The sequence below is a fragment of the Bombina bombina genome, unplaced genomic scaffold (assembly GCF_027579735.1).
Source record: "Bombina bombina isolate aBomBom1 unplaced genomic scaffold, aBomBom1.pri scaffold_1235, whole genome shotgun sequence".
NCBI lineage: Eukaryota > Metazoa > Chordata > Amphibia > Anura > Bombinatoridae > Bombina > Bombina bombina.
This window is the reverse complement of record NW_026511744.1, coordinates 50001-66290: the sequence shown is the minus strand read 5'-3', so window position 1 is coordinate 66290 and position 16290 is coordinate 50001. Positions and strand designations below refer to the sequence as shown.

Sequence of the window (16290 nt, the reverse complement as noted above, 5' to 3'; positions counted from 1 at the left end):
CCACCTGCCTCCCTCCTTACCCTCCCACGCCACCGTTTGGCACCACCGCTGCGCAATACAGAAAGGGACACAGATTGCAGAAATGCCTCAATATTGAGGCATAGTGCATTACCATTTTCTAAGCAACCGTTGCAGAGAGGGCCAGTGATGGTGCCGATCGTTGGTGGCATGCGAAGGATAGGAGGGAGGCAGGTGGGTGGCCCATCACTGGTGGTAGGAGGAAGAAGGCAGTAGGGTGTGTGAGAGGGGCAGGAGCGGGTGGGAACGCTTATACTACGGAAAAAGTTGGAAGCTGGAAGGAGGGAGAGGGGGATAATAGATTAGTAAAATAAACTGGGAGAGGGTAGAGTGGTAGGGGAATGAGGGTGGGCAAATACACTACAGATTTTATTTTATATATCTACTGTATATAAAAAATAAAAGCAAATAAATATTAGCTACTGGCAGACAGCTGAAAGTACATAACATGTACGCTAAAAGGTAGAAGGGGGGGTCTGAACAAAGGAGATCCCAGAGAACCATTTACAACCATTTGTGCTATAATTGCACAAGCTGTTTGTTCAGTGATAAACCCAAAGTTTGTGAAAAAGTAAAACATTTTTTTTATTTGATCGCATTTGGCGGTGAAATGGTAGCATGAAATATAGCAAAATGGGCCTAGATCAATACTTTGGGTTGTCTACTACACTAAAGTGAAAATTAAACGTACAAGCTCCCTACAAGCTAATGAATTAACACCTTAACTGCTGGGCATAATACAAGTGTGGTGCGCAGCAGCATTTAGCGGCCTTCTAATTACCAAAAAGCAATCCCAAAGCCATAAATGTCTGCTATTTCTGAACAAAGGGGATCCCAGAGAAGCATTTACAACCATTTGTGCCATAATTGCATAAGCTGTTTGTTGTCTACTACACTACACTTAAGCTAAAATTAACTCTAAAAGCTCCCTACATGCTCCCTAATTAACCCCTTCACTGCTGGGCATAAAACACATGTGGTGCGCAGTGGCATTTAGCAGCCTTCTAATTACCAAAAAGCAACGCCAAAGCCATATAAGTCTGCTATTTCTGAACAAAGGGGATCCCAGAGAAGCATTTACAACCATTTATGCCATAATTGCATAAGTTGTTTGTAAATAATTTCTGTGAGAAACCCAAAGTTTGTGAAAAAGTGAACAATTTTTTTTTATTTGATCGCATTTGGCGGTGAAATGGTGGCATGAAATATACCAAAATGGGCCTTCAAACAAAAAAATATACATGTGAAGGGATATTCAGGTATTCCTGACAGATATCAGTGTCCCAATGTAACTAGCGTTAATTTAAAAAAAAAAAGTGGTTTGGAAATAGCAAAGTGCTACTTGTATTTATTTCCCTATAACTTGCAAAAAAAGCAAAGAACTCAGGACAAAATTTAGAAACTATTTAGCATGGGTGTTTTTTGGTGGTTGTAGGTGAGTAACAGATTTTGGGGGTCAAAGTAAGAAAAAGTGTGTTTTTTTCATTTTTTCCTCATATTTTATTAAAAAATTTATAGTAAATTATAAGATATGATGAAAATAATGGTATCTTTAGAAAGTCCATTTAGTGGTGAGAAAAATGGTATATAATATGTGTGGGTACAGTAAATGAGTAAGAGGAAAATATAGCCCTGGTCCTCAAAGGGACATGAAACCCAAAATTTTTTATTCCATGATTTAGAAAGAGCATGCAATTTTAAACAACTTTCTAATTTACTTGTATTATCTAATTTGCTTCACTTTCTTGATATACTTTGCTGAAAAGCATATCTAGATAGGCTCAGTAGCTGCTGATTGGTTGCTGCACATTGATGCCTCCTGTTATTGGCTCACCCATGTGCATTGCTATTTCTTCAACAAAGGATATCTGAAGAATGAAGCAAATTAGATAATAAAAGTAAATAGGAGTGTTGTTTAAAATTGTATTATCTACTTGAATCCTGAAATAAAATTGTTGGGTTTAGTGTCCCTTTAAGGGTAAGAAAATGTAACAATGGTCTGGTCACTAAGGGGTTAATGTTCATTCACAGTGGTTACCTTATAAATCACAATCTGCATAAAACACTGTGAATGAACATCAAGAAGAACAAGAAAGCTACAAAATGTTTCGTTTTCAAAATCATTGTCACAATCTATAGCTTGTTTGTTACATTAAAGTTGATTAAAAAAAAAAAAAAGCTTTGAGTGGAGGTCACATGCTTCCTGTCTAGAGTGGAGCTCCACTCTGCAGTTGGACTCTTCTCCCTGAGTTTATGAGGCCGCAGCTCTGGCGTCTCCCTGATGACGTCATAAACCAGTGACTGCAACTTCTACAGGTTAGAGGACTTTATTATTCTTCTAAGTTTCAGCCCCCCACTCACTCACTCCTGTATCCCCGTTTCTCCAAACCGCTGTATTCATAATACTCACAAACACTCTGTGTCCTTAATACCCCCAAACCCCCTGTATCCCTAATACCCCCAAACCCCCTGTATCCCTAATACCCCCAAACCCCCTGTATCACTAATACCCCCAAACCCCTGTATCCCTAATACCCCCAAACCCCCTGTATCCCTAATACCCCCAAACCCCCTGTATCCCTAATACCCCCAAACCCCCTGTATCCCTAATACCCCCAAACCCCCTGTATCCCTAATACCCCCAAACCCCCTGTATCCCTAATACCCCCAAACCCCCTGTATCCCTAATACCCCCAAACCCCCTGTATCACTAATACCCCCAAACCCCTGTATCCCTAATACCCCCAAACCCCTGTATCCCTAATACCCCCAAACCCCCTGTATCCCTAATACCCCCAAACCCCCTGTATCCCTAATACCCCCAAACCCCCTGTATCACTAATACCCCCACACCCCTGTATCCCTAATACCCCCCAAACCCCCTGTATCCCTAATACCCCCAAACCCCCTGTATCACTAATACCCCCAAACCCCTGTATCCCTAATACCCCCAAACCCCCTGTATCCCTAATACCCCCAAACCCCCTGTATCCCTAATACCCCCAAACCCCCTGTATCCCTAATACCCCCAAACCCCCTGAATCACTAATACCCCCAAACCCCCTGTATCACTAATACCCCCAAACACCCTGTATCACTAATACCCCCAAACCCCTGTATCCCTAATACCCCCAAACCCCCTGTATCCCTAATACCCCCAAACCCCCTGTATCCCTAATACCCCCAAACCCCCTGTATCCCTAATACCCCCAAACCCCCTGTATCCCTAATACCCCCAAACCCCCTGTATCACTAATACCCCCAAACCCCCTGTATCCCTAATACCCCCAAACCCCCTGTATCCCTAATACCCCCAAACCCCCTGTATCCCTAATACCCTCAAACACCCTGTATCACTAATACCCCCAAACCCCTGTATCCCTAATACCCCCAAACCCCCTGTATCCCTAATACCCCCAAACCCCCTGTATCCCTAATACCCCCAAACCCCCTTTATCCCTAATACCCCCAAACCCCTGTATCCCTAATACCCCCAAACCCCCTGTATCCCTAATACCCCCAAACCCCCTGTATCACTAATACCCCCAAACCCCCTGTATCACTAATACCCCCAAACCCCCTGTATCACTAATACCCCCAAACCCCCTGTATCCCTAATACCCCCAAACCCCCTGTATCCCTAATACCCCCAAACCCCCTGTATCCCTAATACCCCCAAACCCCCTGTATCCCTAATACCCCCAAACCCCCTGTATCCCTAATACCCCCAAACCCCCTGTATCCCTAATACCCCCAAACCCCCTGTATCCCTAATACCCCCAAACCCCCTGTATCCCTAATACCCCCAAACCCCCTGTATCCCTAATACCCCCAAACCCCCTGTATCCCTAATACCCCCAAACCCCCTGTATCCCTAATACCCCCAAACCCCCTGTATCCCTAATACCCCCAAACCCCCTGTATCCCTAATACCCCCAAACCCCCTGTATCCCTAATACCCCAAACCCCCTGTATCCCTAATACCCCCAAACCCCCTGTATCCCTAATACCCCAAACCCCCTGTATCCCTAATACCCCTAAACCCTCTCTATCTCTAATACCCCCTGTGTCCCTAATACCCTATGTCTATAATACACTTAAACCCTCTGTGTCCCCTATACCCCCACAATAACCCCTATATCCCCGATACCCCCAAACCCCCTATATCCCCTATACCCCCACAAACACCCTGTGTCCCTAATACCTTTCCAAATACTCTTTCCCTAATACCCCACAAACACCCTATATCCCCCCAAAAAAACAGCTCCCCCCAGCTCCCCTTATCTCTGAGCATCCTCCCCAGCTCCCCTTATCGCTCAGCATCCTCCCCCAGCTCCCCTTATCTCTCAGCATCCTCCCCCAGCTCCCATTATCTCTCAGCATCCCCCCCAGCTCCCCTTATCTCTCAGCATCCTCCCCCAGCTCCCCTTATCTCTCAGCATCCTCCCCCAGCTCCCCTTATCTCTCAGCATCCTCCCTAGCTCCCCTTATCTCTCAGCATCCTCCCCCAGCTCCCCTTATCTCTCAGCATCTCCCAGCTCCCCTTATCTCTCAGCATCCTCCCCCAACTCCCCTTATCTCTCAGCATCCTCCACCAGCTCCCCTTATCTCTCAGCATCCTCCCCCAGCTCCCCTTATCTCTCAGCATCCTCCCCCAGGTCCCCTTATCTCTCAGCAGCCTCACCCAGCTCCCCTTATCTCTCAGCATCCCTCCCCCAGCTCCCATTATCTCTCAGCATCCCCCCCAGCTCCCCTTATCTCTCAGCATCCTCCCCCAGCTCCCCTTATCTCTCAGCATCCTCCCCCAGCTCCCCTTATCTCTCAGCATCTCCCTCAGCTCCCCTTATCTCTCAGCATCCTCCCCCAGCTCCCCTTATCTCTCAGCATCCTCCCCCAGCTCCCCTTATCTCTCAGCATCCTCCCCCAGCTCCCCTTATCTCTCAGCATCCTCCCCCAGCTCCCCTTATCTCTCAGCATCCTCCCCCAGCTCCCCTTATCTCTCAGCATCCTCCCCCAGCTCCCCTTATCTCTCAGCATCCTCCCCCAGCTCCCCTTATCTCTCAGCATCCCCCCCAGCTCCCTTTATCTCTCAGCATCCCCCCCAGCTCTCCTTATCTCTCAGCATCCTCCCCCAGCTCCCCTTATCTCTCAGCATCCCCCCCAGCTCTCCTTATCTCTCAGCATCCTCCCCCAGCTCCCCTTATCTCTCAGCATCCCCCCCAGCTCTCCTTATCTCTCAGCATCCTCCCCCAGCTCCCCTTATCTCTCAGCATCCTCCCCCAGCTCTCCTTATCTCTCAGCATCCTCCCCCCCAGCTCCACTTATCTCTCAGCATCTCCCCCCCCCAGCTCCCCTTATCTCTCAGCATCCTCCCCAGCTCCCCTTATCTCTCAGCACCCCCCCCCAGCTCCCCTTATCTCTCAGCATCCTCCCCCAGCTCCCCTTATCTCTCAGCATCCTCCCCCAGCTCCCCTTATCTCTCAGCATCCCCCCCAGCTCCCCTTATCTTTCAGCATCCTCCCTAGCACCCCTTATCTCTCAGCATCCTCCCCCAGCTCCCCTTATCTCTCAGAATCCTCCCCCAGCTCCCCTTATCTCTCAGCATCCTCCCCCAGCTCCCCTTATCTCTCAGCATCCTCCCCCAGCTCCCCTTATCTCTCAGCATCCTCCCCCAGCTCCCCTTATCTCTCAGCATCTCCCTCAGCTCCCCTTATCTCTCAGCATCCTCCCCCAGCTCCCCTTATCTCTCAGCATCCTCCCCCAGCTCCCCTTATCTCTCAGTATCCTCCCCCAGCTCCCCTTATCTCTCAGCATCCTCCCCCAGCTCCCCTTATCTCTCAGCATCTCCCTCAGCTCCCCTTATCTCTCAGCATCCTCCCCCAGCTCCCCTTATCTCTCAGCATCCTCCCCCAGCTCCCCTTATCTCTCAGTATCCTCCCCCAGCTCCCCTTATCTCTCAGCATCCTCCCCCAGCTCCCCTTATCTCTCAGCATCCTCCCCCAGCTCCCCTTATCTCTCAGCATCCTCCCCTGCTCCCCTTATCTCTCAGCATCCTCCCCCAGCTCCCCTTATCTCTCAGCATCCTCCCCCAGCTCCCCTTATCTCTCAGCATCCTCCCCAGCTCCCCTTATCTCTCAGCATCCTCCCCCAGCTCCCCTTATCTCTCAGCATCCTCCCCCAGCTCCGCTTATCTCTCAGCATCCCCCACCAGCTCCCCTTATATCTCAGCATCCTCCCCCAGCTCCCCTTATCTCTCAGCATCTCCCAGATCCCCTTATTTCTCAGCATCCTCCCCCAGCTCCCCTTATCTCTCAGCATCCTCCCCCAGCTCCCCTTATCTCTCAGCATCCTCCCCCAGCTCCCCTTATCTCTCAGCATCCCCCCCAGCTCTCCTTATCTCTCAGCATCCTCCCCCAGCTCCCCTTATCTCTCAGCATCCTCCCCTGCTCCCTTTATCTCTCAGCATCCTCCCTCAGCTCCCGTTATCTCTCAGCATCCTCCCCCAGCTCCCCTTATCTCTCAGCATCCCCCCCCCAGCTCCCCTTATCTCTCAGCATCCTCCCCAGCTCCCCTTATCTCTCAGCATCCTCCCCAGCTCCCCTTATCTCTCAGCATCTCCCAGCTCCCCTTATCTCTCAGCATCCTCCCCAGCTCCCCTTATCTCTCAGCATCTCCCAGCTCCCCTTATTTCTCAGCATCTCCCCCAGCTCCCCTTATCTCTCAGCATCCTCCCCCAGCTCCCCTTATCTCTCAGCATCCTCCCCCAGCTCCCCTTATCTCTCAGCATCCTCCCCCAGCTCCCCTTATCTCTCAGCATCCTCCCCAGCTCCCCTTATCTCTCAGCATCTCCCAGCTCCCCTTATCTCTCAGCATCCTCCCCCAGCTCCCCTTATCTCTCAGCATCCTCCCCAGCTCCCCTTATCTCTCAGCATCTCCCAGCTCCCCTTATCTCTCAGCATCCTCCCCAGCTCCCCTTATCTCTCAGCATCTCCCAGCTCCCCTTATTTCTCAGCATCTCCCCCAGCTCCCCTTATCTCTCAGCATCCTCCCCCAGCTCCCCTTATCTCTCAGCATCCTCCCCCAGCTCCCCTTATCTCTCAGCATCCTCCCCCAGCTCCCCTTATCTCTCAGCATCCTCCCCAGCTCCCCTTATCTCTCAGCATCTCCCAGCTCCCCTTATCTCTCAGCATCCTCCCCAGCTCCCCTTATCTCTCAGCATCTCCCAGCTCCCCTTATTTCTCAGCATCTCCCCCAGCTCCCCTTATCTCTCAGCATCCTCCCCAGCTCCCCTTATCTCTCAGCATCCTCCCCCAGCTCCCCTTATCTCTCAGCATCCTCCCCAGCTCCCCTTATCTCTCAGCATCTCCCAGCTCCCCTTATCTCTCAGCATCCTCCCCCAGCTCCCCTTATCTCTCAGCATCCTCCCCCAGCTCCCCTTATCTCTCAGCATCCTCCCCCAGCTCCCCTTATCTCTCAGCATCCTCCCCCAGCTCCCCTTATCTCTCAGCATCCTCCCCCAGCTCCCCTTATCTCTCAGCATCCTCCCCCAGCTCCCCTTATCTCTCAGCATCCTCCCTAGCTCCCCTTATCTCTCAGCATCTCCCCCAGCTCCCCTTATCTCTCAGCATCCTCCCCCAGCTCCCCTTATCTCTCAGCATCCCCCCCAGCTCCCCTTATCTCTCAGCATCCCCCCCAGCTCCCCTTATCGCTCAGCATCCTCCCCCAGCTCCCCTTATCCCTCAGCATCCCCCCCAGCTCCCCTTATCTCTCAGCATCTCCCCCAGCTCCCCTTATCTCTCAGCATCCTCCCCTGCTCCCCTTATCTCTTAGCATCCTCCCCCAGCTCCCCTTATCTCTCAGCATCCCCCCCAGCTCCCCTTATCTCTCAGCATCCTCCCCCAGCTCCCCTTATCTCTCAGCATCCTCCCCCAGCTCCCCTTATCTCTCAGCATCCTCCCCCAGCTCCCCTTATCTCTCAGCATCCTCCCCCAGCTCCCCTTATCTCTCAGCATCCTCCCCCAGCTCACCTTATCTCTCAGCATCCTCCCTAGCTCCCCTTATCTCTCAGCATCTCCCCCAGCTCCCCTTATCTCTCAGCATCCTCCCCCAGCTCCCCTTATCTCTCAGCATCCTCCCCCAGCTCCCCTTATCTCTCAGCATCCTCCCCCAGCTCCCCTTATCTCTCAGCATCCTCCCTAGCTCCCCTTATCTCTCAGCATCTCCCCCAGCTCCCCTTATCTCTCAGCATCCTCCCCCAGCTCCCCTTATCTCTCAGTATCCTCCCCCAGCTCCGCTTATCTCTCAGCATCCCCCCCAGCTCCCCTTATCTCTCAGCATCCCCCCCATCTCCCCTTATCGCTCAGCATCCTCCCCCAGCTCCCCTTATCTCTCAGCATCCCCCCCAGCTCCCCTTATCTCTCAGCATCTCCCCCAGCTCCCCTTATCTCTCAGCATCCTCCCCTGCTCCCCTTATCTCTCAGCATCCTCCCCCAGCTCCCCTTATCTCTCAGCATCCCCCCCAGCTCTCCTTATCTCTCAGCATCCTCCCCCAGCTCCCCTTATCTCTCAGCATCCTCCCCCAGCTCCCCTTATCTCTCAGCATCCTCCCCCAGCTCCCCTTATCTCTCAGCATCCTCCCCCAGCTCCCCTTATCTCTCAGCATCCTCCCCCAGCTCCCCTTATCTCTCAGCATCCTCCCCCAGCTCCCCTTATCTCTCAGCATCCTCCCCCAGCTCCCCTTATCTCTCAGCATCCTCCCTAGCTCCCCTTATCTCTCAGCATCCTCCCCCAGCTCCCCTTATCTCTCAGCATCCCCCCCAGCTCCCCTTATCGCTCAGCATCCTCCCCCAGCTCCCCTTATCTCTCAGCATCCCCCCCAGCTCCCCTTATCTCCCAGCATCTCCCCCAGCTCCCCTTATCTCTCAGCATCCTCCCCTGCTCCCCTTATCTCTCAGCATCCTCCCCCAGCTCCCCTCATAATGCTTCTATCTCTTGTTTGTGGTTCCTTCCTATTTATATTATTTTAAAATGAGTCATAATTGGTTGTTTTTTAGCCAATCAGTGTTGCAGGGGTCTGCATCATAACTAAGCCCTTCCCCCGTATTGTCTGGCTACTTCTGTTCTGTTTCAGCACCTGGATGGCGCTTCTTGTGCATTATTACCGAGCAGCTCTGACCAAGTTGCCGCAGCTGTATTCTCGGGGGCTGCACGCTGAAACCCCTGTAGTTTATGATGTTGTGATAGCTGGCGGTGGTATGGTTGGGACAGCCATGGCTTGTGCCTTGGGTAAGGATGTTTGAATGGGACTTGGGTGGCCTTGGAGGGGTATCATGGGCTGTGGAGGGAAAACACTAGTGTTTTTGTCTTGTTAGGCAATGACCCGCACTTACGTAACAAGCGAATACTTCTTCTGGAAGCCGGGCACAGAAAACGGCTTGACCATCTCCCTGCAAGCTTCAGTAACAGAGTGAGCGCGATCAGCCCGGGCTCTGCCACGCTGCTAGCAAGTGAGTCTAGAGATGGAGTGTAAAAGGGTTAATCAGGCTTTGTGTTTTTGTGGGAATAGACAAAGGTGCCAAGGCCTGGTGCTAGACAGGGGGACAAAGGGACATACTGCTAGACAGGGGGACAAAGGGACATACTGCTAGACAGGGGGACAAAGGGACATACCGCTAGACAGGGTGACAAAGGGACATACTGCTAGACAGGGGGACAAAGGGATATACCGCTAGACAGGGGGACAAAGAGACATACTGCTAGACAGGGGGACAAAGGGATATACCGCTAGACAGGGGGACAAAGAGACATACTGCTAGACAGGGGGACAAAGGGATATACCGCTAGACAGGGGGACAAAGGGATATACCGCTAGACAGGGTGACAAAGGGACATACTGCTAGACAGGGTGACAAAGGGACATACTGCTAGACAGGGGGACAAAGGGACATACCGCTAGACAGGGTGACAAAGGGACATACTGCTAGACAGGGTGACAAAGGGACATACTGCTAGACAGGGGGACAAAGGGACATACTGCTAGACAGGGGGACAAAGGGACATACCGCTAGACAGGGTGACAAAGGGACATACTGCTAGACAGGGGGACAAAGGGACATACCGCTAGACAGGGTGACAAAGGGACATACTGCTAGACAGGGGGACAAAGGGATATACCGCTAGACAGGGGGACAAAGAGACATACTGCTAGACAGGGGGACAAAGAGACATACTGCTAGACAGGGGGACAAAGGGACATACTGCTAGACAGGGGGACAAAGTGACATACTGCTAGACAGGGGGACAAAGTGACATACTGCTAGACAGGGGGACAAAGGGACATACTGCTAGACAGGGGGACAAAGGGACATACTGCTAGACAGGGGGACAAAGGGATATACTGCTAGACAGGGGGACAAAGGGACATATTGCTAGACAGGGGACAAAGGGACATACTGCTAGACAGGGGGACAAAGGGACATACTGCTAGACAGGGGGACAAAGGGACATACTGCTAGACAGGGGGACAAAAGGACATACTGCTAGACAGGGGGACAAAGGGACATACTGCTAGACAGGGGGACAAAGAGACATACTGCTAGACAGAGAGACAAAGGGACATACTGCTAGACAGGGGGACAAAGGGACATACCGCTAGACAGGGGGACAAAGGGACATACCGCTAGACAGGGGGACAAAGGGATATACTGCTAGACAGGGGGACAAAGGGATATACTGCTAGACAGGGGGACAAAGGGACATACCGCTAGACAGGGGGACAAAGGGATATACTGCTAGACAGGGGGACAAAGGGACATACTGCTAGACAGGGGGACAAAGGGACATACTGCTAGACAGGGGGACAAAGGGACATACCGCTAGACAGGGGGACAAAGGGACATACTGCTAGACAGGGGGACAAAGGGATATACTGCTAGACAGGGGGACAAAGGGATATACTGCTAGACAGGGGGACAAAGGGACGTACTGCTAGACAGGGGGACAAAGGGATATACTGCTAGACAGGGGGACAAAGGGATATACTGCTAGACAGGGGGACAAAGGGATATACTGCTAGACAGGGGGACAAAGGGACATACTGCTAGACAGGGGGACAAAGGGATATACTGCTAGACAGGGGGACAAAGGGATATACTGCTAGACAGGGGGACAAAGGGACATACTGCTAGACAGGGGGACAAAGGGATATACTGCTAGACAGGGGGACAAAGGGATATACTGCTAGACAGGGGGACAAAGGGACATACTGCTAGACAGGGGGACAAAGGGATATACTGCTAGACAGGGGGACAAAGGGACATACTGCTAGACAGGGGGACAAAGGGATATACTGCTAGACAGGGGGACAAAGGGACATACTGCTAGACAGGGGGACAAAGGGACATACTGCTAGACAGGGGGACAAAGGGACATACTGCTAGACAGGGGGACAAAGGGATATACTGCTAGACAGGGGGACAAAGGGACATACTGCTAGACAGGGGGACAAAGGGACATACTGCTAGACAGGGGGACAAAGGGATATACTGCTAGACAGGGGGACAAAGGGACATACTGCTAGACAGGGGGACAAAGGGACATACTGCTAGACAGGGGGACAAAGGGATATACTGCTAGACAGGGGGACAAAGGGATATACTGCTAGACAGGGGGACAAAGGGACATACTGCTAGACAGGGGGACAAAGGGATATACCGCTAGACAGGGGGACAAAGGGACATACTGCTAGACAGGGGGACAAAGGGATATACTGCTAGACAGGGGGACAAAGGGACATACCGCTAGACAGGGGGACAAAGGGACATACTGCTAGACAGGGGGACAAAGGGACATACTGCTAGACAGGGGGACAAAGGGACATACTGCTAGACAGGGGGACAAAGGGACATACTGCTAGACAGGGGGACAAAGGGACATACTGCTAGACAGGGGACAAAGGGACATACTGCTAGACAGGGGGACAAAGGGACATACTGCTAGACAGGGGGACAAAGGGATATACCGCTAGACAGGGGGACAAAGGGATATACTGCTAGACAGGGGGACAAAGGGATATACTGCTAGACAGGGGGACAAAGGGATATACTGCTAGACAGGGGGACAAAGGGACATACTGCTAGACAGGGGGACAAAGGGACATACTGCTAGACAGGGGGACAAAGGGACATACTGCTAGACAGGGGGACAAAGGGACATACTGCTAGACAGGGGGACAAAGGGACATACTGCTAGACAGGGGGACAAAGGGACATACTTCTAGACAGGGGGACAAAGGGACATACTGCTAGACAGGGGGACAAAGGGATATACTGCTAGACAGGGGGACAAAGGGATATACTGCTAGATAGGGGGACAAAGGGACATACTGCTAGACAGGGGGACAAAGGGACATACTGCTAGACAGGGGGACAAAGGGATATACTGCTAGACAGGGGGACAAAGGGACATACTGCTAGACAGGGGGACAAAGGGATGTAGCGCAGGACGGGGGTAACAAAGAGATTTAGTTCAGGACAGACCCTATAGAGCAAGTGACAACTATAAAATTAGTGACACACACTTGGAGCAGTTCTTCTTTTTCTCATGCTAACCCCTTTGTCGCTTCCATCGCAGGTTTTGGTGTCTGGGATCACATCTCCAGCATGCGACTGAAGCCTTATAAGCGTATGCAGGTCTGTTAGCAAATGTTGTTTTAGTTGTAATATAACGGTAGTAGGTAGGTGACCTATATCTGCACTTATGCTGGGTTACATGTGTGCTGTACCGTTGTGTGTGTGTGTGTGACTGCTGAGTTACATGTGTGCTGTACCGCTGTGTGTGTGTGTGTGTGTGTGACTGCTGAGTTACATGTGTGCTGTACCGCTGTGTGTGTGTGTGTGTGTGTGACTGCTGAGTTACATGTGTGCTGTACCGCTGTGTGTGTGTGTGTGTGTGTGTGTGTGTGACTGCTGAGTTACATGTGTGCTGTACCGCTGTGTGTGTGTGTGTGTGTGTGACTGCTGAGTTACATGTGTGCTGTACCGCTGTGTGTGTGTGTGACTGCTGAGTTACATGTGTGCTGTACCGCTGTGTGTGTGTGTGTGTGTGTGTGTGACTGCTGAGTTACATGTGTGCTGTACCGGTGTGTGTGTGTGTGTGTGTGACTGCTGAGTTACATGTGTGCTGTACCGCTGTGTGTGTGTGTGTGTGTGTGACTGCTGAGTTACATGTGTGCTGTACCGCTGTGTGTGTGTGTGTGTGTGTGTGTGTGACTGCTGAGTTACATGTGTGCTGTACCGCTGTGTGTGTGTGTGTGTGTGTGACTGCTGAGTTACATGTGTGCTGTACCGCTGTGTGTGTGTGTGACTGCTGAGTTACATGTGTGCTGTACCGCTGTGTGTGTGTGTGTGTGTGTGTGTGACTGCTGAGTTACATGTGTGCTGTACCGGTGTGTGTGTGTGTGTGTGTGACTGCTGAGTTACATGTGTGCTGTACCGCTGTGTGTGTGTATGTGTGTGTGACTGCTGAGTTACATGTGTGCTGTACCGCTGTATGTGTGTGTGTGTGTGTGTGTGTGTGTGTGTGTGTGTGTGTGTGACTGCTGAGTTACATGTGTGCTGTACCGCTGTATGTGTGTGTGTGTGTGTGTGTGTGTGTGTGTGTGTGACTGCTGAGTTACATGTGTGCTGTACCGCTGTATGTGTGTGTGTGTGTGTGTGTGTGTGGTGTGACTGCTGAGTTACATGTGTGCTTGTACCGCTGTGTGTTGTGTGTGTGTGTGACTGCTGAGTTACATGTGTGCTGTACCGCTGTGTGTGTGTGTGTGTGTGTGTCTGCTGAGTTACATGTGTGCTGTACCGCTGTGTGTGTGTGTGTGTGTTGTGACTGCTGAGTTACATGTGTGCTGTACCGCTGTGTGTGTGTGTGTGTGTGTGACTGCTGAGTTACATGTGTGCTGTACCGCTGTGGTGTATGTGGTGTGTGTGTGTGTGTGTGACTGCTGAGTTACATGTGTGCTGTACCGCTGTGTGTGTGTGTGTGTGTGTGACTGCTGAGTTACATGTGTGCTGTACCGCTGTGTGTGTGTGTGACTGCTGAGTTACATGTGTGCTGTACCGCTGTGTGTGTGTGTGTGTGTGTGTGTGACTGCTGAGTTACATGTGTGCTGTACCGGTGTGTGTGTGTGTGTGTGTGACTGCTGAGTTACATGTGTGCTGTACCGCTGTGTGTGTGTGTGTGTGACTGCTGAGTTACATGTGTGCTGTACCGCTGTGTGTGTGTGTGTGACTGCTGAGTTACATGTGTGCTGTACCGCTGTGTGTGTGTGTGTGTGTGTGTGTGACTGCTGAGTTACATGTGTGCTGTACCGCTGTGTGTGTGTGTGTGTGTGTGTGTGACTGCTGAGTTACATGTGTGCTGTACCGCTGTGTGTGTGTGTGTGTGTGACTGCTGAGTTACATGTGTGCTGTACCGCTGTGTGTGTGTGTGTGTGTGACTGCTGAGTTACATGTGTGCTGTACCGCTGTGTGTGTGTGTGTGTGTGTGTGTGTGACTGCTGAGTTACATGTGTGCTGTACCGCTGTGTGTGTGTGTGTGTGTGACTGCTGAGTTACATGTGTGCTGTACCGCTGTGTGTGTGTGTGTGTGTGTGTGTGACTGCTGAGTTACATGTGTGCTGTACCGCTGTGTGTGTGTGTGTGTGTGTGTGTGTGTGTGACTGCTGAGTTACATGTGTGTGTGTGTGTGTGTGTGTGTGTGACTGCTGAGTTACATGTGTGCTGTACCGCTGTGTGTGTGTGTGTGTGTGTGACTGCTGAGTTACATGTGTGCTGTACCGCTGTGTGTGTGTGTGTGTGGTGTGTGACTGCTGAGTTACATGTGTGCTGTACCGCTGTGTGTGTGTGTGTGTGTGTGACTGCTGAGTTTACATGTGTGCTGTACCGCTGTGTGTGTGTGTGTGTGTGACTGCTGAGTTACATGTGTGCTTGTACCGCTGTATGTGTGTGAGTGTGTGTGTGTGTGTGTGGTGTGTGTGACTGCTGAGTTTACATGTGTGCTGTACCGCTGTGTGTGTGTGTGTGTGTGTGACTGCTGACGTTACATGTGTGCTGATACGCTGTGTGTGTGTGTGTGTGTGACTGCTGAGTTACATGTGTGCTGTACCGCTGTATGTGGGTGTGTGTGTGTGTGTGTGTGTGTGTGTGTGACTGCTGAGTTACATGTGTGCTGTACCGCTGTGTGTGTGTGTGTGTGTGACTGCTGAGTTAAATGTGTGCTGTACCGCTGTGTGTGTGTGTGTGTGTGTGTGTGTGTGTGTGTGTGTCGTCGTGCTGAGTTACATGTGTGCAGTACGCAGTGTGTGCTGTGTGTGAGTTGTGCTGACTGCTGAGTTAAATGTGTGCCTGTACCGGCTGAGATGTGTGTGTGAGTGTGACTGCTGAGTTACCTGTGTGCTGTGACCGCTGGTGTGTGTGTGTGTGTGTCGTGACTGCTGAGTTACATGTGTTGCTGTACCGCTGTGTGTGTTGTGTGTGTGTGTGGTGTGTGTGACTGCTGAGTTACATGTGTAGTGTGTGTGTGTGGTGTGTGTGTGACTGCTGAGTTACATGTGTGCTGTACCGCTGTGTGTGTGTGTGTGTGTGTGTGTGACTGCTGAGTTACATGTGTGCTGTACCGCTGTGTGTGTGTGTGTGTGTGTGTGTGTGTGTGTGTGGTGTGTGTGTGTGTGTGTGTGACTGCTGAGTTACATGTGTGCTGTACCGCTGTGTGTGTGTGTGTGTGTGACTGCTGAGTTACATGTGTGCTGTACCGCTGTGTGTGTGTGTGTGTGTGTGACTGCTGAGTTACATGTGTGCTGTACCGCTGTGTGTGTGTGTGTGTGTGACTGCTGAGTTACATGTGTGCTGTACCGCTGTGTGTGTGTGTGTGTGTGACTGCTGAGTTACATGTGTGCTGTACCGCTGTATGTGTGTGTGTGTGTGTGTGTGTGTGTGGTGTGTGTGACTGCTGAGTTACATGTGTGCTGTACCGCTGTGTGTGTGTGTGTGTGTGTGACTGCTGAGTTACATGTGTGCTGTACCGCTGTATGTGTGTGTGTGTGTGACTGCTGTGTTACATGTGTGCTGTACCGCTGTGTGTGTGTGTGTGTGTGACTGCTGAGTTTACATGTGTGCTGTACCGCTGTATTTGTGTGTGTGTGTGTGTGTGTGTGGTGTGTGTGGACCTGCTGAGTTACATGTGTTGCTTGTACCCGCTGTGTGTGTGTGTGTGTGTGTG

General features: G+C 51.5%; 1 protein-coding gene across 2 annotated transcripts in view; it reads left to right on the top strand.

Moving 5' to 3' along the window:
* Positions 1-2238: 2238 nt before the first annotated feature.
* The window catches only part of COQ6 (coenzyme Q6, monooxygenase), a gene marked incomplete at its 3' end in the record, with an annotated part of 55695 nt that continues 41643 nt past the window's right edge, over positions 2239-16290 (top strand). For both annotated transcript variants that reach the window (XM_053696697.1, XM_053696696.1), the window contains 4 exon segments: positions 2239-2334; positions 9149-9303; positions 9390-9524; positions 12649-12707. In XM_053696697.1, coding sequence (XP_053552672.1) covers positions 9156-9303; positions 9390-9524; positions 12649-12707 — 342 coding nt within the window.